Consider the following 24,395-nt stretch of genomic DNA (forward strand, 5'->3'; position numbering starts at 1 on the left):
ACGCGTTTCGCAGGTATATTCCCGCTTCTTCAGGCAATAATGAGAAGGTGTATCACGCTATGGAGACAGAGACAGAAAAGGTGCCATCAGACTGCTGTGTATGTTGTATGTGACATACGTGTATGTAATTCTGATGCATGTTTATTTTAGGCTGATTTTAGTAATAGTGGCTATATTTAAATAGACTCTGAAGTGAAGATAAATTATATTTTTTAACTTGTATTCCTGTCAATGAGTATAACAGCTCTATCCCGTGGCAAAACGAGGGGTTTATACCTCCGTGGTGCCCGGGGAGCGCTTCCTGAATGAGGCAGAGCATTAGCTGTAGCTCTGCCTCTCAGTGCGTCAATCCTGGCTGATTGCAGCCTCTCCCCACCCCTCTCAGTGAAGGAAGCAGGGGAGAGGCGGAGATCCGTGCGGCGATTGACGCGCATGGAGGCAGAGCTGCAGCCGTAAGCTCTGCCTCCAGGAGCAGAAAAATCCATGACCAAGAAAGTCGGGAATTTTTCAGAGGGGATTTGGGGGGTATAAACTCCTCGTTTTGCCGCGGGCTAGCGGCGGTTTAGCAGCTGTTACACTCATTGACAGGAATACAAGTTAAAAAATAGAATTTATCCTCGCTGGTGCTTGGGTCTGGTAACCTTGGGAGTATACATTCATATATCCAGATATCATATATCTAACCCCACCCCCCTAAATCTAACCATTGGCGTACCTTACGCCACACCAATACCTCACACCACCCCATGGACCTACCATATACCCTGCATTATTTAAATATAGCCACTATTACTAAAATCAGACTAAAATAAACATGCATCAGAATTACATACACATATGTCACATACAACATACACAGCAGTCTGATGGCTCCTTTTCTGTCTCTGTCTCCATAGTGTGATACTCCTTCTCATTATTGCCTGAAGAAGTGGGAATATACCTGCGAAACGCGTTGCTTGTTATATTGCTTGTTATATTTGGAGTATATGAGTACATTTTTCTTGTTGATAATTGACAGCTTCATGTCTGCTTGGGGTTGGTAAGTCCACCACTGCCTCCCTAACAATTTTAGCATATTTTATCCTTTTGGTGTCTCTGTTCACGTTCTACAGCATAAAGAGAATATTAGGAGCAACGTAAGTATTGTGCACATAACGCAATTTGTGCTATGTGTGCAACACATGCTATGCTACTTGCATGAACGTCGGTAAAATTGTTGTGTGTTGCTACGATAGAGAAAGCTTCTGCAGTGCTACAGCACAGGCACACAATGCCCCAATTGTGCCCCAGTGACCAGGGTGCGAATGCATGATCAGCCAATTTACCAGAGTTTACAGCAGGACAATGGAGCAGCCCAGGAGGACGGTGAGGGAGCCCACGGCGTGCAAAGGGCAGGAGGAAGCCGCAGGTAAGTACAAATGCGCAGCTGTTGACCATGTTATTTTTTGAATGCCTGTTTGTGCTCACTAGTCATTGATTATATGGTTTTGGACTGAGGGCTATTGATCAATGGTACCAACCAAGCTATGTTCCAATATTTCAATCCATTCATTGCCGCTTGAGGGTGGGAGGGGTGCTCTGGGGGTAATCGGGCATAGGACTGTAACATATTTTTAATGTTTTTAGTGATATACTGTTGGATTAATAAAGGTTTTGATAATTTAGTAATGAAATAGTGTTTGTAATCAGTCGGGCTATACCCTTCCACAACTTTATCTTGCTCTAGGTAAATACAAATACTTCGGTTTTAAAAGTCTCAGGTACACTTTAAAAAATAAGATCAGAGTGTTCTTGAGAAGGTTTGATTCTATTAAAACTCAATTACTTTAGTTACATAATGAGAAGACCAGATTCTTTGGATAAATCCTCAATGCTTGGAAAATTGAGGGCAAAAGAAGAAGAAGACAACAGAGGCTAAGCTAGATAGACGGCATATGTGAAGCTATGAACACGCCTGTGCAACAGCTGAAAGAAGCAGTGAGTGACAGACACATTTGGCATGCAGAAGTACACATTTGGCATGCAGAAGTGATCATATGATCACGAGTCAATAAGGAGGAGGGAGGAGGAAACTTCATAATTATAGTAACCTTTACATTAACTTTTATACTGACATAAAGATAAACTGCCACGCTAATGCAAACTCTTAGCTAACAATGCTAAAATGCCCCTCATTCTATTACTAACCCCCATACTACCACTACGTTGACCCACTCCCCTTATGACAGTTCAATGAATTTGAAATCCCCAATACAAAAATATTTGCCAGAAAACAATAACCAATCACAAGCTTGCAAGCACACAGCCCTTCCTTGCTTTCAACAGAGATTTTCTGGCCAGTAATTTTGATCCACTTTCGCTCTATATTTCAATTGATTGGACATGTTGGGACACAGATTTCTGACTAATTCAATCCATGAGTCCATGAGGGCTCTTTCACACCAGAGCCCATTTTCAGCGTTTTAACGCAAAGTCTATACTTTGCGTTAACCAAGGAACAGGGAAAGTCCATAGACTTTCATTTTACCTTTCACACTTGACGCTGCGTTGCGTTGCGGTACGACGCACCCGGGAGCTTTTTCTCGTTGGGAATCAGCATTTTCCCGTTGGGTTAATTAATACTACCGCCGGCGCCGCTACTCAGCGTCGCACCGCAGATTCCCGACGACAGCCACAGGCTAGTCAGCGTGTGCAGGAGAACGGCTCCTGCAGGCGTTGGCTAATGTAAAAGAGCCCTGAATGGAACTGGAACATTGATAAGTGCCGGGCTAACATACCATTTGTCAGTACAACATTGGCTTTGTTTCTACTTCTACAATCCTACAGTTTTTAGCCAATCTGTGTTAATACCTTAACCAACTTTGCCATCTTGTGGCTAAAAAGAGTAAGGAAATGTATTTCAATTTGATGCTGCACTGATGAGGATCAACCAATCTTAAAGTGGACCCAAACTAAAAATACAAGATTTCAGAAATAAAATCTATTTTCTAAATTATAATAATAAATAGCAGCCCTTTTTCAGCTGTATGATGACAAATATAAAATATTTTACATTTATTGGAGGAACCCCTCCCTTCCTTTCATATTGCCGGCAAATAATCCGGCAAACTGGTGGAGTAGATGGTGTCCAGCATAGGAGGAATTGCTAATGGCTGCCACCTGTATAACCCTAGTAATGCAAAGAGGAGGGTGAAAAGCATGCACTGAAATGCTCATAGGCTTGAAGGAGTGTTTATTTATATTTGTATGTGTCAGAGTGGTGCAACTAAATATTTTGAATTAAAAAAATGTTTGGTTTGGGTCCGCTTTAAACAGTCTGTATACATGTTGGATTATTGCGGCTCTGTACAATTAACAAGATGACACATCATTGCATTCCAGCGGTTCCGGAGGTGTGGCTAGCTTACAGGGACAACAAGAGATAATTTGCGTTGTTTTGCTGGTCTTTATGCTGAGTGAGATTGCAAAATCAGCTGTGCGGTGCGGACGTTTTAATAAATATTCAACAAATTTTGGTAAGCCTTCGGCAGGGTCCTCCTCATTGTGTGTCCTACCTGATCACACACCTCCATTACTGTGTACCCATGCTATGCATTTGAGTGAACCCGACTTGCCTAATCTCCATGCTCCCATCCAATGACCAAGCATTACCTTGTACTCCTACTGTGCTGCGTGATCTGTTTTTTCTTGTATTCCTGTATTTGTCATATTGCTGTATGTCACACCTAAATATTTTCGTGAACTTTAACTAATGTCCAGCACTGCGTAATATGTTGGCTCTTTATAAATACAATAAATAAATAAATATTCATAATTTCGAGGGAGAGGGCAGTAATAAGTTTCCCAAGGAAGGTTAGGTAAAGAGGTAGAAACAGGTTAGAGTTCTAGAGTTCTGCTCTCTTAGTGCATCCCCATGGCAGCATACTATCTGGCTGCTCTGCATCAACCACCCCCAACCATGAGAGAGACAAAAGCTTGGTACAAACTCTCAATTATGATTGGCCAATCACTGACCAATTTTAACACATCCACGTAGTATGAGGGTTTATCTACATGATCTGCAAAGTATTCGAAATCTTTTGACTCTCGTACTACCTGGAGGAGGTAAAATTGGTCAGCGATTGGCCAGTTATAATTGAAAGTGTGCACCAGGCTTAATGCTCAATACTTGTCCTGTCTTTCTAGCATCTAGCTTGCTTCGAAGAGATGGTATAGGAGACAATATATGAAGGCGTGTATGACGGATGTATTATTATTATTATTTATTGTATTTATATATTTATATAGCACCAGCATATTATGCAGCGCTGCACAATAGATAAAAGGGTTAACATACAAGGTAGGACATACAGGAAACTCACAACAAAACAAGATCATGCAAATGATTTGATAATACAGTGTCATAGGTCAAAATAGAGACTGTTCTAGTCCACAAGAGGGGTGATTGTCAGTAAGATTGCATAATCAAGCTGGATACATTAGGGAGGAGGGCCCTGCCAGAGGCTTACAATCTAAAGGGTGGGGGTGGAGACAATAGGTGCATCTGTTGAGAGGGTGTCTAACAGAACATATTATGGTGCTGGTGTAGGGGGGTATGCGAGCATGAAAGGGTGAGTCTTGAGAACTTGTGTGAAGGTATTAAAGGTGGGGGCGAGTCTGGTGGCTGGAGGGAGCGAGTTCCAGAGAGCAGCTTATTGCGGGTGGACCTGGCATTCCAGAGGCCACAGGAAACAGGGAGTGAATGCCTAGGGGTAGGATGGATAGGAATAAGGTTATGCCGAGGGGGTGTGTGGGTAGAGTTTGGGTGGGAGGGAAGGGAGGTGCATGGGGGTTGAGGGCCAAAAGGGAGTCTAAGGACAAAAGGGGAGAGGGTGCGGGGAAACAGAAGGGGGACAAGGTGTAGAAGGAGGTGGAGGTAGAGCATGTGGTGATGGGGGAGAGCGAGATGGGGAGGGAGATAGCTTGGAAATGGTGGAGGGGTAAGGGAGTGAATAGGAGGGGACATTTTGTACTGATGGGATAAGGTAGGATGGGGTGTGGAGAGTGGAAGCATAGACAGGGGGACAGCAGTCAGACCAAGATGAGATAAATGTCACCAATGATGTGGCTGAAGTGGTTCAGCAAAGTTGCATCAGTGAACAATCTGGTAAGGAGCAGTCCACAAGAGATCAGCAGTGAAGATGGCAGAACATCAATGATGGCAAAAAAAAAATATCCGTGTCTGGTTGGTAATGACGTAGCTTGTCTGGAGGTCGGCGATGGATCAGTTGGTGGGGAGTTCAGCAGTGGAGCAGCCAGCGAAGATCAGCAGTAGTGCGTATGGTGAGGCACGGCGAAACCATCAGTAGTTTGGTAAGCGAGTGTGCAGTGCTTATGAAGTATTTCCAAGGTTAAAGATAAATCACATTTTAGGAAGTATTTGATAGGAGGGTTTTTTTAGAACGGTTTTGTGGAATCAAATACGCACAATAGTTTCATTTGAATTTTTAACCCCCTTGTCCCTCCTCCCCATAGTTACCATATTAAAACACTTGCAAAAAAAAAAAAAAAAAAAAGTGACAGCATTTAAAAGAATACTGTTCATAAATGGTTACCTTAGGGACTCCATTGTATTTTGAAAAATATGTATTTCAATGAGGGTATATTACTGTTATCCTAGCAAATAAGGGCTTGTAAATATTGATTGAGTACAGTGAGAAAACAAAAAACATATTGTCGCCATACATTGTCTAGGAAGTTAGGAACATAAGTTAAATTTAAATGGGCAAATGTGTGGATTTAATCAATAGTGGCATTATTTTAAAACTATAGGGGATAGACATTGAGAAATCGTGTATTTTTTCCTTGTTTTTCCCTTTAAAATGCATAAACAATAAAGTAATTACCGGAAACAAATATTACCCCCAAAAAGCCTAATTTGTGGCGGAAAAAAACAAGATATAGATCACTTTGTTGTAATAAGTAGTGATAAAGTTAATGTTAAATGAAAGCGAGGAGTGCTGAAATGTGAAAACTGCTTTGGTCCATAAGAGGAAAAACCCCTTAGTGGTGAATTGGTTAAAGAAAAGAAGTAGCGCTAAATTACAAATGCCTATTAAATCGCTAAGTTATGCCTTGCTAAAAATCACTACAAAATTGATCAGTGATTGTGCTTGCGTTTGCCAATTTGCAGTGTGAAATAGGCCTTACAGTGATACAGTTGGAACGGTGGTTGAATTACTGTTTGCTGGATGCAGCACATTCTACGCCACTGCCAGTGCAGTTTCTAGGCTAAAATGCACCCAGGGCGAGGGTGTAAAAATTGCGCCCCCCCCCCCCGGAGCAAGGTATGGGTGCCCACAGTGTAGGTTAGCCAGGTCTAGTTGCACTCAGTATAGATTCCCCCAGAATAGGTACCCCAGTATAGGTAGCCAGCTATAGGTACCCCAGTATAGGTAGCCAGGCATAGGTGAGCCAGTGTAGTTGCCTCCGGTATAGGTTAGCCAGGTAGGTGCCTCCAGTATAGGTAGCCAGTATAGTTGCCCACAGTATAGGTTAGATAGGCAGGCGTCCCCGGTATAAGTTAGATAGTTAGGTGCCCCCACTACAGGTTAGCTAGGTGGGTGCCTCTAATATAGGTAGCCAGAATAGTTGCCCCCCGCATAGCTTAGATAGGTAGATGCCCCCAGTATAGGTTAGTTAGGTAGGTGCCTCCAATATAAGTAGCCAGTATAGTTGTCACCTGTATAGACTAGCTAGGTAGGTAGGTGCCCCCAATACAGGTTAGATAAGTTAATGCTCCCACTATAGGTTAGATAGGAAGGTGCCCCCCAGTATAGGTTAGGAAGGTGCCCCCCAGTATAGGTTAGATAGGTAGCTGCCCCCCAGTATAGGATAGGATGGTGCCCCCCAGTATAGGTTAGATAGGTAGGTGCCCCCCAGTATAGGTTAGATAGGTAGCTGCCCCCCAGTATAGGTTAGATTAGGTAGCTGCCCCCTCAGTATAGGTTAGATTAGGTAGCTGCCCCCCAGGTTAGATAGGTAGCTGCCCCCCAGTATAGGTTAGGTAGGTGCCCCAGTATAGGTTAGATAGGTAGCTGCCCCCCAGTATAGGTTAGATAGGTAGGTGCCCCCCAGTATAGGTTAGATAGGTAGGTGCCTCCCAGTATAGGTTAGATTAGGTAGCTGCCCCCTCAGTATAGGTTAGATTAGGTAGCTGCCACCCAGTATAGGTTAGATTAGGTAGGTGCCCTCCAGTATAGGTTAGATTAGGTAGGTGCCCCCCAGTATAGGTTAGATAGGTAGCTTCCCCCAGTATAGGTTAGATAGGTAGCTGCTCCCCAGTATAGGTTAGATAGGTAGCTGCTCCCCAGTATAGGTTAGATAGGTAGGTGTCGCCCAGTATATGTTAGATTAGGTAGCTGCCCCCTCAGTATAGGTTAGATTAGGTAGCTGCCACCCAGTATAGGTTAGATTAGGTAGGTGTCCCCCAGTATAGGTTAGATTAGGTAGGTGCCCCCCAGTATAGGTTAGATTAGGTAGGTGCCCCCCCCCCCAGTATAGGTTAGATTAGGTAGGTGCCCCCAGTATAGGTTAGATTAGGTAGCTGCCCCCCAGTATAGGTTAGATAGGTAGGTGCCCCCCAGTATAGGTTAGATTAGGTAGGTGCCCCCCAGGATAGATTAGATAGGTAGGTGCCCCCCAGGATAGGTTAGATAGGTAGCTGCCCCAGTATAGGTTAGGTAGGTGCCCCCCATGATGGAGGGGGAGCCGCAGCCGCGGGGAGGGCAGCCCGACCTCTCCCTCCCTCTCCCTGGGCCGCCCTCCATGCGATCCCCCCTCAGACGAAGTGCAGAGTAATGCGCCGGGAAGCGCTATAGAAAACTACTCACCTCGCTGGCTCCAAGCGCTGCTCTCTCGCCGCCAGTCTCATCTCTCTGCCTACACGCTGATACACACACACGCTGCTTCCTGTTTAGCAGCGTGTGTGTATCAGCGTGTAGGCAGAGATGAGACTGGCGGCGAGAGAGCAGCGCTTGGAGCCAGCGAGGTGAGTAGTTTTCTATAGCGCTTCCCGGCGCATTACTCTGCACTTCGTCCGAGGGGGGATCGCATGGAGGGCGGCCCAGGGAGAGGGAGGGAGAGGTCGGGCTGCCCTCCCCGCGGCTCCCCCCTCCATCACAGCGCCCCCCTCCCAGCAGCGCCCCGGGCGGCGGCACGCCCCGCACGGGGGTAGAAACGGCCATGGCCACTGCAACCAGAAAACTGCAACTCCACTGCAACCAGAAAACTGCAACTCCACTGCAACCAGAAAACTGTAACTCCACTGCAACCAAAAAGCTGCAACTGTACTGCAACCAGAAAACTGCAACTCCACTGCAACCAGAAAGCTGCAACTGTACTTCAACTGCAATAAGAATGTACTTTGCACATTGCATTTGTGTTGTGCTAAAGGTGCCCTTACACTAGTCGATATTTTCAATCGATTCTATTCATCAAATCTAATGAAAATCTATTGAAACTATTTTTATTCTTACTTCCGTCAATATACCAGTCCAAGATAGAATGAGCATGTCAGTTCTTTGTGCAATCGCTGTGGTGGATAGCGGCGGGAATGCGGGTGGTGGTGGGTAACAGAAGTTCATGACTGTGGAAGCAGAGATATATAGTTGATATCTAGAAGATTGTATTGTATCGAACACTGCAAATGCAGCGCAGGAGACTTGGGCGCAGCCAGCGCCACCATAGACCGTAATAGGAACTACAGCTATAGCGGTGCACAGGGAGTAACTTCAGTGCCGTCAGAAGACGGAGCTGAACTTATTTTTAAAACACTGTAATTCATCCGCCAGCAATAGCTGGAAGCCGAATTACATCATTTCCCTCTATCCACGTGGACCTAGAGGGGGAATAGTATTTAACGCTGCCGGGAACATACCGGCTGTATCCTGCGCCCAAGTCTCCCAGCGCCGAATTCTCTTGGACGCATATTGTATACTTGATCTACCACTAATTGCATAGTGTATGGGTATGCAAAGTACACGTTTCAGGTTCGGTCCACAAATGAGTGTATCTTTAACTAATCAGCCGCAACAGACAGTGCATTATCCGCCTCAGGGTCTGTTGTGAGCGTACGAGAGGAACCGCCACTGGGAGACTTGGTATGGCTTATCCTGCTGCTGCACAAGTTCCCGGAGATGTTAATTACTATTCCCCTTCTAGGTCCACGTGGATAGTGGGGAATGATGTAACTCGGCTTCCAGCTATTACTGGCGGCTGCATTACAGTGTTGTAAGAGTAACTTCGCTGAAGAGTGACGGCGCTGAAGTTACTCCCTGTGCGCTGCTATAGCCGTAATTCCTATTGGGCTGCGCCCAAGTCTCCTGCTCTGGATTGCCAGTGTTCGTGTTGTGATTCATTTGGAGCAGATTGCTATTAAACTTTATTTAGAAAGTGCATTACAGCATTAAAATTCTTTACACAGAGACATTATAGCATTCAATGGTACACAAAATAGTGACGTAACAATGTAGGGATAAATATAGCAGATGAGTCATTGAGTCCATATGTGTAATGATCAGTGATATATATAATGATCAGAGTGAGATCAATCAGTACAGTAGTCAGTATTTTATTCAGAGTGTGATCACACGTGTTAGTGCACAGTAACACAGGAGTACTCCTATGTGATAGCCCTTAACGATGGGGACTATCACTAAATTCAGAGAGGTCGTACAGGCAATGGCGGTAACGGGTCGGTCAGGCAGCGGTACAGTAACGTCAGGCAAACTCGTAGTAAGGAAACAGGCAGAGGTCGGCAACAAATAAGATGGGTGAAAGTACAGAATCAGGAGGCTTTAATCAGAGTGGAGGTCGGGCCGAGGTCGGCAGCAGATCAGAATGGCAAGGTACAGAATCGAGAGGCAGAGAGAGTAATCAAAGGTTCAGGCAAAGAGTCATACACAAATAATCAATATACAATAACATGTTTTTCCTAAGCCAAGTGTGAATCCCCGGGGTCCTGCCGGATCAAAGACACACGGATCTGACTAAGGTCTGAGAGCTTTCACTGCAAAGTTTCAGCAACAGCAGACAACGAGCCACTGACAGCCCAGGGCTTAAATACAGATGATCATACCAAAAGGTCCCGCCCAGCGAATCAGTGGCGAGAGTCAGACCACTGCTGTCAGCTGACCCGCCTCCTCAATGCATAAAGGTCCTGTCTCCGGGTACACGCGTGCGCTACTCTGGCCTGATGCACCCTGGAGTGACCTGTTGTGCCGGAAGGAGATGAGCGAGAGGACGCGGCGGAATCCGCCGTGACGTCAGACGCGGGAGCAGCGGCCGTGCCGCTCTCCGCTGCAGAGGTAACACCATAATTCCTAACAACATGGTGGCGGAGAAGAGCACATGGGGAGGAGGGCCCTTCCAAATAGGCTTACATTCTAAGGGGTGTACAACACTTTACTGCTTCTACTATTCTAAGGGGTGGGGGAGAGGGTCACATAAGGGTTGTGGGGATGGAGCTATGGTAAGTAATGGTGAATAGGGTCTTTAAAGAGGAACAGTCGCGAAAATCTTAAAATTTAAAACACATACAAATAAGAAGTACATTTCTCCCAGAGTAAAATGAGCCATAAATTACTTATCTCCTATATTGCCGTCACTTACAGTAAGTAGAAGAAATCTGACATTACCGACAGGTTTTGGGCTAGTCCATCTCTCCATTGGTGATTCTCAGCATGGCCTTTATTCGTTATAAAGACATTCCCTGAAAAAGATTTATACAAAGATGCTGCCCAGCCTCCCTGCTCACTGTACACTATTTTGGCAGTTGGACTGAGCAACTGCCATTCACTGCCATTCACTAAGTGCTTTTAAAAATAAAGAAAACCCTGAGAACCCCCCTATGAGAAGATGGGCTACTTCTTATTGTAAGTGACAGGAGCATAGGAGAAAAGTGATTTATGGCTTATTTTACTCTGGGAGAAATGTACTTCTTGTATGTGTTTTAAATTTTAAGATTTTCGCGACAGATCTTCTTTAACCACTTAAGCCCACAGGGTTGTTTATTTTTTGCATCTGAGCAACTTTCACCTCCCATTCATTCGCCAATAACTTTATCACTACTTATCACACTGAAATGATCTCATCTTGTTTTCTCCGCCACCATTAGGCTTTCTTTGGAGGGTACATTTTTCTAAGAATAATTTTATTCTAAATCCATTTTAACAGGAAGATTAAGAAAGAAATGGAAAAAATTCATTATTTCTCAGTTTTTGGCCATTATGGTTATACATTAATACACGCTACCGTAATTAAAACCCATGGATTTTATTTGCCCATTTGTCGCAGTTATTATTACACCGCTTAAATTATGTCCCTATAACAATTTATGGCGCCAATATTTTATTTTTTAATTTGCGTCCATCACTATTTACAATCCTATAATTAAAAAAAATATATTAACATACTCTCTTGACATGCATATTTAAAACGTTCAGACCCTTAGGTATGTTTTTTTTTTTTTTTTTAATTGTAACTTTTTTTTTTTTATAAAAAAAATTATTTGGGTAATTTTTAGTGTGGGAAGTAAACAGCTAATTTTTAAATGTAATGCAATGTATTTAATTATTAAAGCATACACGTGGGTGTAGTTTACTACAGTCCAAAAAGTCCTGGAAGTGTACGCTTCCAGGAAGTAGAAAGAGGACGGAGAACTTTTATTTTTGCAGAAATACCGCGGTCTCTGATTTCTGCGGGGGACTTAGATCGATGAATGGGAATTATATTCCCATTCATTGATTGGGGGTGCTAACGGCAGGAGCGTGCACGATCGCACGCACCACACACTGACAGCAGCAAAGCCTATCTGGACGAACATATTCATCCAGATAGGCTTAAAGGGGAACTGAAGAGAGAGGTATATGGAGGCTGTCATGTTTATTTCCTTTTAATCAATACCAGTTGCCTGGCAGCCCTGCTGGTCTATTTCTCTGCAGTAGTATCTGATTAAAACCAGAAACAAGCATGCAGCTAGTCTTGTCAGATCAGACTTATAAGTCTGAACCACTGAAACACCTGATCTGCTGCATGTGTGTTCAGGGGCTATGGCTAATAGTATTAGAGGCAGAGGATCAGCAGGGCTGCCAGGCAACTGGTATTGTCTAAAAGGAAATAAACATGACAGCCTCCATATACCTCTCTCTTCAGTTCCCCTTTAAGTGGTTAAGGCCTGCTTCAATGAGTTGAAAGTGTGTGTGTGTGTGTGTGTGTGTGTGTTTCCATAGAGTAGGGGCTGCTCTGGAGAAGTCCTGGAGCCTTGCAAATGAGCAAGTGATGAAAGGGATGGAAATCTGTAGAATGTTAAAGGAGAGGAGAGAGCGGGTTGGTGAGTTTCCCTGTATGAGATCCAAGATGCACAAAGTGGAGGTATGGGGGATGGATTTGTATGCCAGGCAGAGCAGTTTCCATTTAATTCTGAGGAGGACAGAAAGCCAGATGCGTTTCCATCGTAGACTTCTGTGGGAAACGCATCTGCTGGAAAAGTTGTGTAGGTTAGGACTTAAGAGTCCTCCACGCTCCTTCAAGTGCTCCACGCCAATTTAGTTTAGCACATTTTTTTTAATTTCTTATTTGTTACATTTCCCTGCTTCTAATTAGTACTGCTGTAATGTGTATTTATGGCCACGTATCACTAGGGGGCAGTGTGAGACAATAACAGAGGACATCTGCTTTCAGTTTCTATATTTTCTGCTAGTAGAGAGAGATCTAAGCATTTCAAGAATTTACAGCACAAGGAGTTCTCCCTACTGAGGTCAAAAGCAGTGCACTTCTCTCAAACAAGACTCTATTGAAGCTGCTAATGGGTTAATAACCTAGAATCCGTCAACATGTCCATTTTGCTATCCATAAAAATGGGCAACGCCGAGCCTCATACATACTGTATTTCAATAAGGAGCATTCTCTATATGAGAGCTGATCCTGTGCCCTTCAGTGGCGCCATTCACATCACATTTTTAAAATGCACAGCAGAGGTGATTGTGGTGGGCTCTGCTCTGCGGTGAGTGGGCTGTGATCACGCTATATGTAAATGCACAGAAGATCCTGCATGCCTGTAGTACATACAAAGCCTTAGACAGGTTGCAGTTTTAATGGGAATATGTTATGTTTTCCTCTTCCATATAAATCCTGCCTGGCGGCATTGTTCCTGAAGTTAACGAGGCGCCTGTGACATCACCGCTGTCACACTGTACTTCCCTTTACTGCATCACCAACATCTGTCTCTAATCAGATTTCCCTACAATGCTGGCTGATTGTCCCACTGTGATTGGGGTCACTTTCAGGTTAATTATTTAACTGCAGTAAAGAAATAAAAACAAATTAACTTCTGATGCGTTTGGAATCCCAGGGAGGCCAAAGTCCAGAATGCTGGTTTAATAAACTCCTGACTGAGGGGGTTTATTAGATGTAATACAATCTACATCTGTCTCCAGCATATCAGGACAAGAATAGATGTAGACTGTGGCTACCCCATCACATAGGGTAATAACTGTCCTAAGGCCAAACCTCCAACTCCAGGTACTTTATTATTTTCCCAGCCTGGTGCAGACACTTCGTAGCACAGAGAACCCGAGGTGAAAGTGATAAGGGGGATGTCATATTTATTTGCCTGGCAGCCCTGCTGATCCCTCTGGCTGCAGTAGGGTCTCAGTTCTGACAATATTGTCAAAACACCTGATCTATATATGCTTGTTCAGGGTCTATGGCTGAACGTATTGGGAGGCAGAGGAGCATGCAGGACAGCCAGGCAACTGCTATTGCTTAAAAGGAGATTAATATGGCAGCCTCCATATACCTCTCTACTCGGATTCACGTTAAGCTGCATGACCAGCTTATGTCAAATTAGTATGGGAACAGGAGCCTCTTTACCAGCTACTTCCTGCAGCACAGGCTTTCAGAGCACTTCTTGACACCTTTGTTTGAGTTAACTTTTCTCATAGTCACTCCAGCAAACGCAAACAGATCATGCAGGGGCAGAACTTCAAATGATTGCTCGGGTGATCCTTTGCTGAAAATTGTATCATTAGTGGGCACCTGTACAGATGCCATTACTTGGCCAAAGCGGGGAGTAATGACCCCATTTGCTGAAAATCTAGTGTATGTACAGCAGCCCCCCATGCCTCGGCCAGCAATCAGCCCGGCGCTGGCCAAGAGCATTGCTCTCACCTCTCCCATCACATGATGTCACCTCCCTTACGGCTCAGTCAGCCCTCCTCCCCCCGCATAGCAACAGAAGATGCTGCTAGCCTGCGACGTGTCTGTATAGCCTCGGTCCTGCAATGTCACCCAAAGATTTGATTTGCAATCCCTGGCGGGCAACATACAGTGGCTTGCAAAAGTTTTTGGCCCCCTTCAAGTTTTCCACATTTTGTCACATTACTGCCACAAACATGAATCAATTTTATTGGAATTCCACGTAAAAGACCAATACAAAGTGGTGTACACGTGAGAAGTGGAACAAAAATCATACATGATTCCAAACATTTTTTAAAAATAAATAACTGCAAAGTGGGGTGTGCGTAATTATTCAGTCCCCTGAGTCAATACTTTGTAGAACCACCTTTTGCTGCAATTAAAGCTGTCAGTCTTTTAGGGTATGTCTCTACCAGCTTTGCACATCTAGAGACTAAAATCCTTGCCCATTCTTCTTTGCAAAACAGCTCCAGCTCAGCCAGATTAGATGGACAGTGTTTGTGAGCAGCAGTTTTCAGATCTTGCCACGGATTCTCAATTGGATTTAGATCTGGACTTTGACTGGGCCATTCTAACACATGGATAGGTTTTGTTTTAAACCATTCCATTGTTGCCCTGGCTTTATGTTTAGGGTCGTTGTCCTGCTGGAAGGTGAACCTCCGCCCCAGTCTCAAGTCTTTTGCAGACTCCAAGTAGTGTTCTTCAGGGGTCAAGGGTCGCGTGGACGCGGGTGGACGACGTCCACTTACTTTTTCCAGAGCATGGATGCCGTCCACCCTGGCATTTGTGGAGGGGATCAGCGCAGTGGAAGGATAGCTGTGAGCAGCGGTGGAGAAGGGGGGCCATCTCCCCCACCCCTTCCCTCACCTTAGGGTGCTCTCCATCCCTCGCTCTCCCCTCCAGAACTAATGTGCGGGCAGCCGGCAGGACTTACCTCTCCTTGTTCCGGAGCCAGATCTGCATGCCGCTGCTCTGGTCTAGACCAGACCAGACTAGCGGCAGTGGAGTACTCGCGCCTAACGAGGAGAGGTAAGTCCTGCCGGCTGCCCGCACTTTAGTTCTGAAGGGGAGAGCAAGGGATGGAGAGCACCCTAAGGTGAGGGAAGGGGGGGGGGGGAGATGGCCCCCTTCTCCTCCGCTGCTCACAGCTCTCCTTCCACTGCGCTGCTCCCCTCCTGCTGGGGGACACCGAACTACCTATTCTGGGCAAATATACCCCTGACTACATATACTGGGCACATATATCCCTGACTACATATACTGGGCACATTCACCCCTGGCTACATATACTGGGCACATGTAACCCTGGCTACATATACTGGGCACATATACCCCTAACTACATATACTGGGACGTATACCCCTGGCTACATATACTGGGACGTATATCCCTGGCTACACTTACTGGGACGTATACCCCTGGCTACATATACTGGGCACATATACCCCTGGCTACATATACTGGGCACATATACCCCTTGCTACATATACTGGGCACATATACCCCTGACTACATACAGTATACTGGGCACATATACCCCTGGCTACATATACTGGGCACGTATACCCCTGGCTACATATACTGGGCACTTATACCCCTGGCTACATCTACTGGGCACGTATACCCCTGACTACATCTACTGGGCACGTATACCCCTTTCTACATAAACTGGGCACGTATACCCCTGGCTACATATATTGGGCACGTATACCCCTGGCTACATATACTGGGGACATATACCCCTGGCTACATATACTAGGCACATATACCTCTGGCTACATATACTGGGGACTACTATACTCATGGATACTTATACTGGGGACACCTATAGACCTGGCTACCTATGCTGGGGGTACCTATTTTGGGGGAACTGCTGTCAGATTATCTGCATTTTTGTGAAACCGCTTTTATATATTTTTGGGGAACAGCTGCCAGATTATGTGTATATTAGGGGAACGGCTGCTGCCAGATTACGCGTATTTTGGGGAACTGCTGCCAGGTTGTGTATGTTTGGGGGACCACTGCTGCCAGATTATATGTATTTTGGGTGTTATGTGTATTTTGGGTGATCCGCTGCCAGGTTTCGCGTATTTTGGGGAACTTCTTTCTAAATTATGTGTCTGTTGGGGGAACTGCTGCTGCCACATTATCTATTTTGGGGGAACCACTGCCATATTATCTGTATTTTGGAGGAACTTCTACCAGATTATGTGTCTTTTTGGTGAAATGCTGTCAGATTACATCTATTTTGGGGGGATACACTACGGCAGAGCTCAAACTTCCCCGGCAGACCTTTTACATCACTGCTAAGGTCATGTATATTTGGCCCCACCCATGACCACGCCCACATTATGCTTGACCAGTAGAGTTGGGCCGAACGGTTCGCCTGCGAACGGTTCCATGCGAACTTCCGTGGTTCGCGTTCGCGTCCCGCAGGCGAACCTTTGCGGAAGTTCAGTTCGCCCCATAATGCACATGGAGGGTCAACTTTGACCCTCTACATCACAGTCAGCAGGCCCAGTGTAGCCAATTAGGCTACACTAGCCCCTGGAGCCTCACCCCCCTTATATAAGGCAGGCAGCGGCGGCCATTACGGTCACTCGTGTGCCTGCATTAGTGAGAGTAGGGTGAGCTGCTGCAGACTGTATCTCATAGGGAAAGATTAGTTAGGCTTAGCTTGTTCCTGGCTGCATACCCGTTCTGTGAACCCACCACTGCATACCTGTACTGTGAACCCACCACTGCATATCTGTTCAGAGAACCCACCACTGCATACCTGTTCTGTGAACCCACCACTGCATACCTGTACTGTGAACCCACCACTGCATACCTGTTCAGTGAACCCGCCACTGCATACCTGTTCAGTGAACCCGCCACTGCATACCTGTTCAGTGAACCCGCCACTGCATACCTGTTCAGTGAACCCACCACTGCATACCTATTCAGTGAACCCACCACTGCATACCTATTCAGTGAACCCACCACTGCATACCTGTTCAGTGAACCCACCACTGCATACCTGTTCAGTGAACCCACCACTGCATACCTGTTGTGTTCAGTGAACCTGCCATTGCATACCCGTTCTGTTCAGTGGACCCGCCACTGTATACCTGTTCAGTGAACCCGCCACTGCATACCTGCTGTGTTCAGTGAACCTGCCACTGCATACCTGTTCTGTGAACCCGCCACTGCATACCTGTTCTGTTCAGTGGACCCGCCACTGTGTGCCTGTTCTGTTCAGTGAACCTGCCACTGCATACCTGTTCTGTTCAGTGAACCTGCCACTGCATACCTGTTCTGTGAGCCCGCCACTGTATACCTGTACTGTTCAGTGAACCCGCCACTGCATACCTGTTCTGTTCAGTGGACCCGCTACTGTATACCTGTTCTGTTCAGTGAACCCACCACTGTATACCTGTACTGTTCAGTGAACCCGCCACTGCATACCTGTTCTGTTCAGTGGACCCGCCACTGTATACCTGTTCTGTTAAGTGAACCCGCACTGCATACCTGTTCTGTTCAGTGAACCTGCCACTGTATACCTGTTCTGTTCAGTGAACCCGCCACTGCATACCTGTTGTGTTCAGTGAACCCGCCACTGTATACCTGTTGTGTTCAGTGAACCCGCCACTGCATACCTGTTCTGTTCAGTGGACCCGCTACTGTATACCTGTTCTGTTCAGTGAACCCACCACTGCATACCTGTTGTGTTCAGTGAACCCGCCACTGTATACCTGTACTGTTCAGTGAACCCGCCACTGCATACCTGTTCTGTTCAGTGAACCTGCCACTGCATACCTGTTTTGTGAACCCGCCACTGTATACCTGTACTGTTCAGTGGACCCGCTACTGTATACCTGTTCTGTTCAGTGAACCTGCCACTGCATACCTGTTGTGTTCAGTGAACCCGCCACTGTATGCCTGTACTGTTCAGAGAACCCGCCACTGTATACCTGTTCTGTTCAGTGAACCCGCCACTGCATACCTGTTTTGTGAACCCGCCACTGCATACCTGTTCTGTTCAGTGGACCCGCTACTGTATACCTGTTCTGTTCAGTGAACCCACCACTGCATACCTGTTGTGTTCAGTGAACCCGCCACTGCATACCTGTTGTGTTCAGTGAACCCGCCACTGTATACCTGTACTGTTCAGAGAACCCGCCACTGTATACCTGTACTGTTCAGAGAACCCGCTACTGTATACCTGTTCTGTTCAGTGAACCCGCCACTGCATACCTGTTGTGTTCAGTGAACCCGCCACTGTATACCTGTTCTGTTCAGTGGACCCGCTACTGTATACCTGTTCTGTTCAGTGAACCCGTCACTGCATACCTGTTGTGTTCAGTGAACCCGCCACTGTATACCTGTACTGTTCAGTAAACCCGCCACTGCATACCTGTTCTGTTCAGTGAACCTGCCACTGCATACCTGTTCTGTGAACCCGCCACTGTATACCTGTTCTGTTCAGTGAACCCACCGCATCAGTGCGCATACCTGTGCAGTTAAGTGAACCCACCTACCTACGTGAGTGCACGCAGTGTGATATACCACTCCGTGCATACCCGATATGGACAAAACAGGTAGAGGAAGAGGTAGTGCCAGAGCCAGAGAAAGGCCACCCGGCAGGTCTGCGTGAGGTCGTGTAAATGTAATTTCGTGTGGACCTGGCCCACAGTACAGTGCTCGGAAGAAGGCACGTCCCATCACCTCCCAAGATTGTCAGGACGTGGTTGAGTATTTAGCGACACAGAACACCTCATCTTGCTCAGCCACCAGCGCTACTACTAGCACCACTTCCGCTGCATTTGACACTTCGCAAGAATTATTTAGTGTTGAAATCACTGATGCACAGCCATTGTTGTTACAGCCAGATGAATTTTCACCAGCTCATATGTCTGAGTTACGCGGCAACACTATGGATGTAACGTGTAAGGAGGATGAAGGACCTACTGATGGTGCATGTTTGGATTTGTCTGAGGCAAGCGAAGCTGGGCAGGATGATTACGATGATGACGATGATAGGGATCCTCTGTATGTTCCCAATAGAGGAGATGAAGAGGGGGACAGTTCAGAGGGGGAGTCAGAGAGTAGTAGGAGGAGAGAAGTTGCTGAAAGAAGCTGGGGCAGCTCTTCGTCAGAAACAGCTGGTGGCAGTGTCCGGCACCATGTATCGCCACCTATGTACAGCCAGCCAACTTGCCCTTCAGCATCAGCTGCTGAGGTCCCCATAGTGCCCACATCCTAGGGTGACTCAGCGGTGTGGACATTTTTTAATGTGTGTGCCTCAGATCGGACCAAAGCCATCTGTTCGCTCTGCCAACAAAAATTGAGCCGTGGAAAGGCCAACACTCACGTAGGGACAAGTGCCTTACGAAGGCACCTGGAGAAAAGGCACAAACAGCAATGGGATGGCCACCTGAGCAAAAGCAGCAGCAGCACACAAAAGAAAAGTCACCCTCCTTCTCCTCTTCCTCCTTCAGGTGCATCATCTGCTTCTGCCGCTTTCTCCCTTCCACCTTCACAGGCACTCTCCTCCACTCCGCCTCTGCCCTTGAGCGCTTCCTGCTCCTCTGCCCACAGCAGCAGTCAGGTGTCCGTGAAGGAAATGTTTGAGCGGAAGAAGCCAATTTCGGCCAGTCACCCCCTTGCCCGGCGTCTGACAGCTGGCGTGGCGGAACTGTTAGCTCGCCAGCTGTTACCATACCGGCTGGTGGACTCTTACCTTCCGTAAATTTGTGGCCATCGGAACACCGCAGCGGAAGATGCCAGGCCGCACTTATTTTTCGAGAAAGGCCATACCCCAACTGCACCGTGAAGTTGTGAGGCAAGTGGTGTCATCTCTTGCGAAGAGCGTTGGGTCAAGGGTACACCTGACCACGGATGCCTGGTCTGCCAAGCACGGGCAGGGCCGCTACATTACGCACACAGCCCATTGGGTCAACCTGGTGGTGAACGATGGCAAGCAGGGCGCAGCGGACCAAATTGTGACACCTCCACGGCTTGCAGGCAGGCCTCCTGCCACCTCCTCTCCTCCTGCTACATGCTCTTCGCTGTCCTCCTCCTCCTCGGCTGAGTGGCAGTTATCCTCTCCAGCTACACAGCCCCAGCTCCGCAGGGCCTATGCTGCATGCCAGGTACGACGGTGTCACGCCATCTTAGACATGTCTTGTCTCAAAGCGGAGAGTCACACTGGAGCAGCTCTCCTGGCTGCTCTTAAGAAACAGGTGGATGAGTGGCTGACCCCGCACCACCTGGAGATAGGCAACGTGGTGTGCGACAACGGCAGCAATCTGCTTGCCGCTTTGCATATGGGGAAGCTGACACACATACCCTGCATGGCACATGTCATGAATCTAGTTGTTCAAAGATTTGTGGCAAAGTACCCTGGCTTAGCGGATGTCCTGAAGCAGGCCAGGAAGTTCTGTGGGCATTTGAGGCGGTCTTGCACAGTCATGGCACGCTTTGCGGAAATTCAGCGGAAAAACAACATGCCGGTGAGACGCCTCATTTGCGATAGCACGACTCGCTGGAATTCGACCCTGCTTATGTTCTCCCGCCTGCTAGAACAGAAGAAAGCCGTCACCCAGTACCTCTACAACTACAGTAGAATGAAACAGTCTGGGAAGATGGGGATGTTCTGGCCCGACAACTGGACACTGATGAAAAATGCATGCAGGCTCATGCGGCCGTTTGAGGAGGTGACCAACCTGGTGAGCCGCAGTGAGGGCACCATCAGCGACTTAATTCCCTACGCTTACTTCTTGGAGCGTGCTGTGCGTAGAGTGGCGGATGAAGCTGCGAATGAGCGTGACCAGGAACCGTTACGGCAGGAACAGGCATGGGACCAATTTTCATCAGACCCAGCTGTTTCCTCAACACCTGCGGCAGCACAGAGGGGGGAGGAGGAGGAAGAAGAGAAGTCGTGTGCAGAAGATGAGTCAGACTCAGAGGATGATGAGCAAGGTGTTTCTTTGGGGGAGGAGGAGGAGGAGGGGACGGCGGCAGGAGAACAACCGCAGCAGGCGTCGCAGGGGGCTTGTGCTGCTCAACCTTCCCGTGGTATTGTTCGCGGCTGGGGGGAGGAGGTTGACTTACGTGACGTCACTGAGGAAGAGCAAGAGGAGATGGAGGGTACTGGATCCGACTTTGTGCAGATGTCTTTTATGCTGTCCTGCCTGTTGAGGGACCCCCGTATAAAAAACCTCAAGGGGAATGAGCTGTACTGGGTGGCCACACTACTAGACCCTCGGTACAGCCACAAAGTGGCGGACCTGTTACCAACTCACCTGAAGGTGGAAAGGATGCAGCACATGCAGAACCAGCTGTCAACTATGCTTTACAATGCCTTTAAGGGTGATGTGACAGCACAACGCCAGCAAGGTACCACTGCCACTAATCCTCCTCCCGTGTCCACGCAGTCAAAGACAGGACGCTCCAGCGATCTCATGGTGATGTCGGACATGCGGACGTTCTTTAGTCCAACGCCTCGCCGTAGCCCTTCCGGATCCACCCTCCACCAACGCCTGGAACGGCAGGTAGCCGACTACCTGGCCTTAAGTGTGGATGTAGACACTGCTGTGAACAGCGATGAGGAACCCTTGAACTACTGGGTGCGCAGGCTTGACCTGTGGCCAGAGCTGTCCCAATTTGCCATCCAACTTCTCTCCTGCCCTGCCGCAAGCATCCTGTCAGAAAGGACCTTCAACGCAGCTGGAGGCATTGTCACTGAGAAGAGAAGTCGCCTAAGTCACAAAAGTGTTAAGTACCTCACCTTTATCAAAATGAATGAGGCATGGATCCAGGAGGGCTGCTGCCCGCCCCAAGACTAAGTCAATCCCCGCACACACAGCATCTCTGCCTGCACGCCGTGTGACTGGCTGCCTGGGCTGCCCCAAGAAGACTAAGTCGCTCCCAGTCCCTCCACTCAGCATGTCTGCCTGCAGGCCGCTTGACTACCTTCTCCGCCACCACCAACAGGTTCCGGGACTCCAGGCGGATTGCTGAATTTTTTAGGCCGCTGCTAGCAGCGGCCGCTGTAGTAATTTTTCTGGTGCGTGTACATGACTGCCTAATTTTTCTGGCTGCACTGCGGGCAGCTGCAACAACAAAAGAAAAGGCATGTACATGCGCCCATTCCCCTTCGTGATCATTACCTTGCCGTGGTGAAGGGGCTTGCGTATCACAATGAAGCAATGACCGGCGCCTAGATGAGTGTCTCGGGGGGCACACAAAAGATAATAAGGTCGTTGCTTCATTGTGGCCAGACCAAATTTGATCAGCTGGACAGTCACTGTTCTGTCATTCAGCTACATCAGCCAGGCGACCATATGGGCTGTAAAGCCACCAAAACCTGCACTCTCGCCATGATGCGCACCAGTCCAGCACGGCCGTCACTACACAAACAGCTGTTTGCGGTGCGTTACACGGTGAGTTTGGTGTGTCAGTGTGAAGCAGTACCTTAATTACACTCCCTGATTGATGTATACACATGCAAGATGTTTTAAAGCACTTTAGGCCTGTCATTTAGCATTCAATGTGATTTCTGCCCTTAAAACGCTGCTTTGCGTCAAATCCAGATTTTTCCCGGGGACTTTTGGCGTGTATCCCACTCCGCCATGCCCCCCTCCAGGTGTTAGACACCTTGAAACATCTTTTCCATCACTTTTGTGGCCAGCATAATTTTTTTTTTCAAAGTTCGCATCCCCATTGAAGTCTATTGCGGTTCGCGAACTTTAACGCGAACCGAACGTTACGCGAAAGTTCGCGAAACCGGTTCGCGAACCTAAAATCGGAGGTTCGGCCCAACTCTATTGACCACTCCCATTTTTGGCGCAGTGCAGGGGTTTTCGAGGTGAGTCCACTCACCTCTTTTCCCAGGACTAGACCTCTGGTTTTCTTCCAAGATTGCCCTGTATTTGGCTCCATCCATCTTCCCATCAACTCTGACCAGCTTATCTGTCCCTGCTGAAGAGAAGCACCCCCAGAGCAGGATACTGCCACCACCATATTTGACAGTGGGGATGGTGTGTTCAGAGTGATGTGCAGTGTTAGTTTTCCGCCACACATAGCGTTTTGCATTTTGGCCAAAAAGTTCCATTTTGGTCTCATCTGACCAGAGCACCTTCTTCCACATGCTTGCTGTGTCCCCCACATGGCATGTGGCAAACTGCACATGGGACTTCTTATGCTTTTCTGTCAACAATGGCTTTCTTCTTGCCACTCTTTCATAAAGGCCAATTTTCTACAGTGCACGACTAATAGTTGTCCTATGGACAGATTCCCTCACCTGAGCTGTAGATCTCTGCAGCTCGTCCAGCGTCACTATGGACCTCTTGACTGCATTTCTGATCAGCGCTCTCCTTGTTCAGCCTGTGAGTTTCGGTGGACGGCCTTGTCTTGGTAGGTTTACAGTTGTGCCATACTTCTTCAATTTCTGAATGATAGCTTGAACAGTGCTCCGTGGGATGTTCAAGGCTTTGGAAATGTTTTTGTAGCCTAAGGCCCTGTTCACATTAGCGTTCGCTGTCTGGATTCGCCTGATCGGATCCGGACCGTATACTGTACAAACGGAACGGACGTTCCGCATAGCAATGCAAAGTCTATGCGGCCGTTCACATGCGTCCGTTCCAACAGAACGGAGCCAGATCGGATCCGGACTCCGGACACTTTTCCAACATGCTCTATTTTTTGGGTCCGGATCATCCGGCCGACGCACCCGGACCGGAGCCTGACTGCACCATCGGAAATAGAAACCAATGGGAAACGGAAAGCACAGAACACACTGGCTATAAAAACCTGACGTTCTACCCCACTTCCTATGCGGTTTCTAGCGGCCATTTTGGATGGGGACACATGGGCCCAGCATTTCTGGAGTGGAGCAGCAGTTACTTTGTGCTGGAGCTGTTTGGCAGTATGTCGGACGTGGAGGTGAGGCCCTACACAGCGGAGGACCTGATTCTACAGGTGCACCTTCTGCTGACCTCCCAGACCCCAACAATATTATATAGTTTGTTATCTCTTTTACCAAACGGATCCGGATCGCAGCCGTATTCATACCTGATGAATACGTATGCAAACGGACCGGATCCGGATCAGATCCAGTCATCCGGTCCGTTCTTTACAGAAACGCAAGTGTGAACGGGGCCTAAGCCTGCTTTAAA

General features: G+C 47.4%; 2 protein-coding genes across 4 annotated transcripts in view; both read right to left on the reverse strand.

Annotated features, from left to right (window-relative positions):
* LOC137531637 (CUGBP Elav-like family member 3-A) overlaps positions 1–10,794 on the reverse strand; it is a 131,722-nt gene extending 120,928 nt beyond the window's left edge. For all 3 annotated transcript variants that reach the window (XM_068251578.1, XM_068251576.1, XM_068251577.1), the window contains exon 1: positions 10,651–10,794. In XM_068251578.1, the coding sequence (XP_068107679.1) occupies positions 10,651–10,707 (57 nt within the window). In that variant the 5' untranslated portion in view covers positions 10,708–10,794. The remainder of the gene's footprint in view (positions 1–10,650) is intronic.
* Positions 1–24,395, reverse strand: part of CHST13 (carbohydrate sulfotransferase 13) — an 841,732-nt gene that overhangs the window by 235,386 nt on the left and 581,951 nt on the right. The gene's annotated exons all lie outside the window — the stretch shown is intronic.

Source organism: Hyperolius riggenbachi, chromosome 9 (assembly GCF_040937935.1).
Source record: "Hyperolius riggenbachi isolate aHypRig1 chromosome 9, aHypRig1.pri, whole genome shotgun sequence".
Lineage (NCBI taxonomy): Eukaryota > Metazoa > Chordata > Amphibia > Anura > Hyperoliidae > Hyperolius > Hyperolius riggenbachi.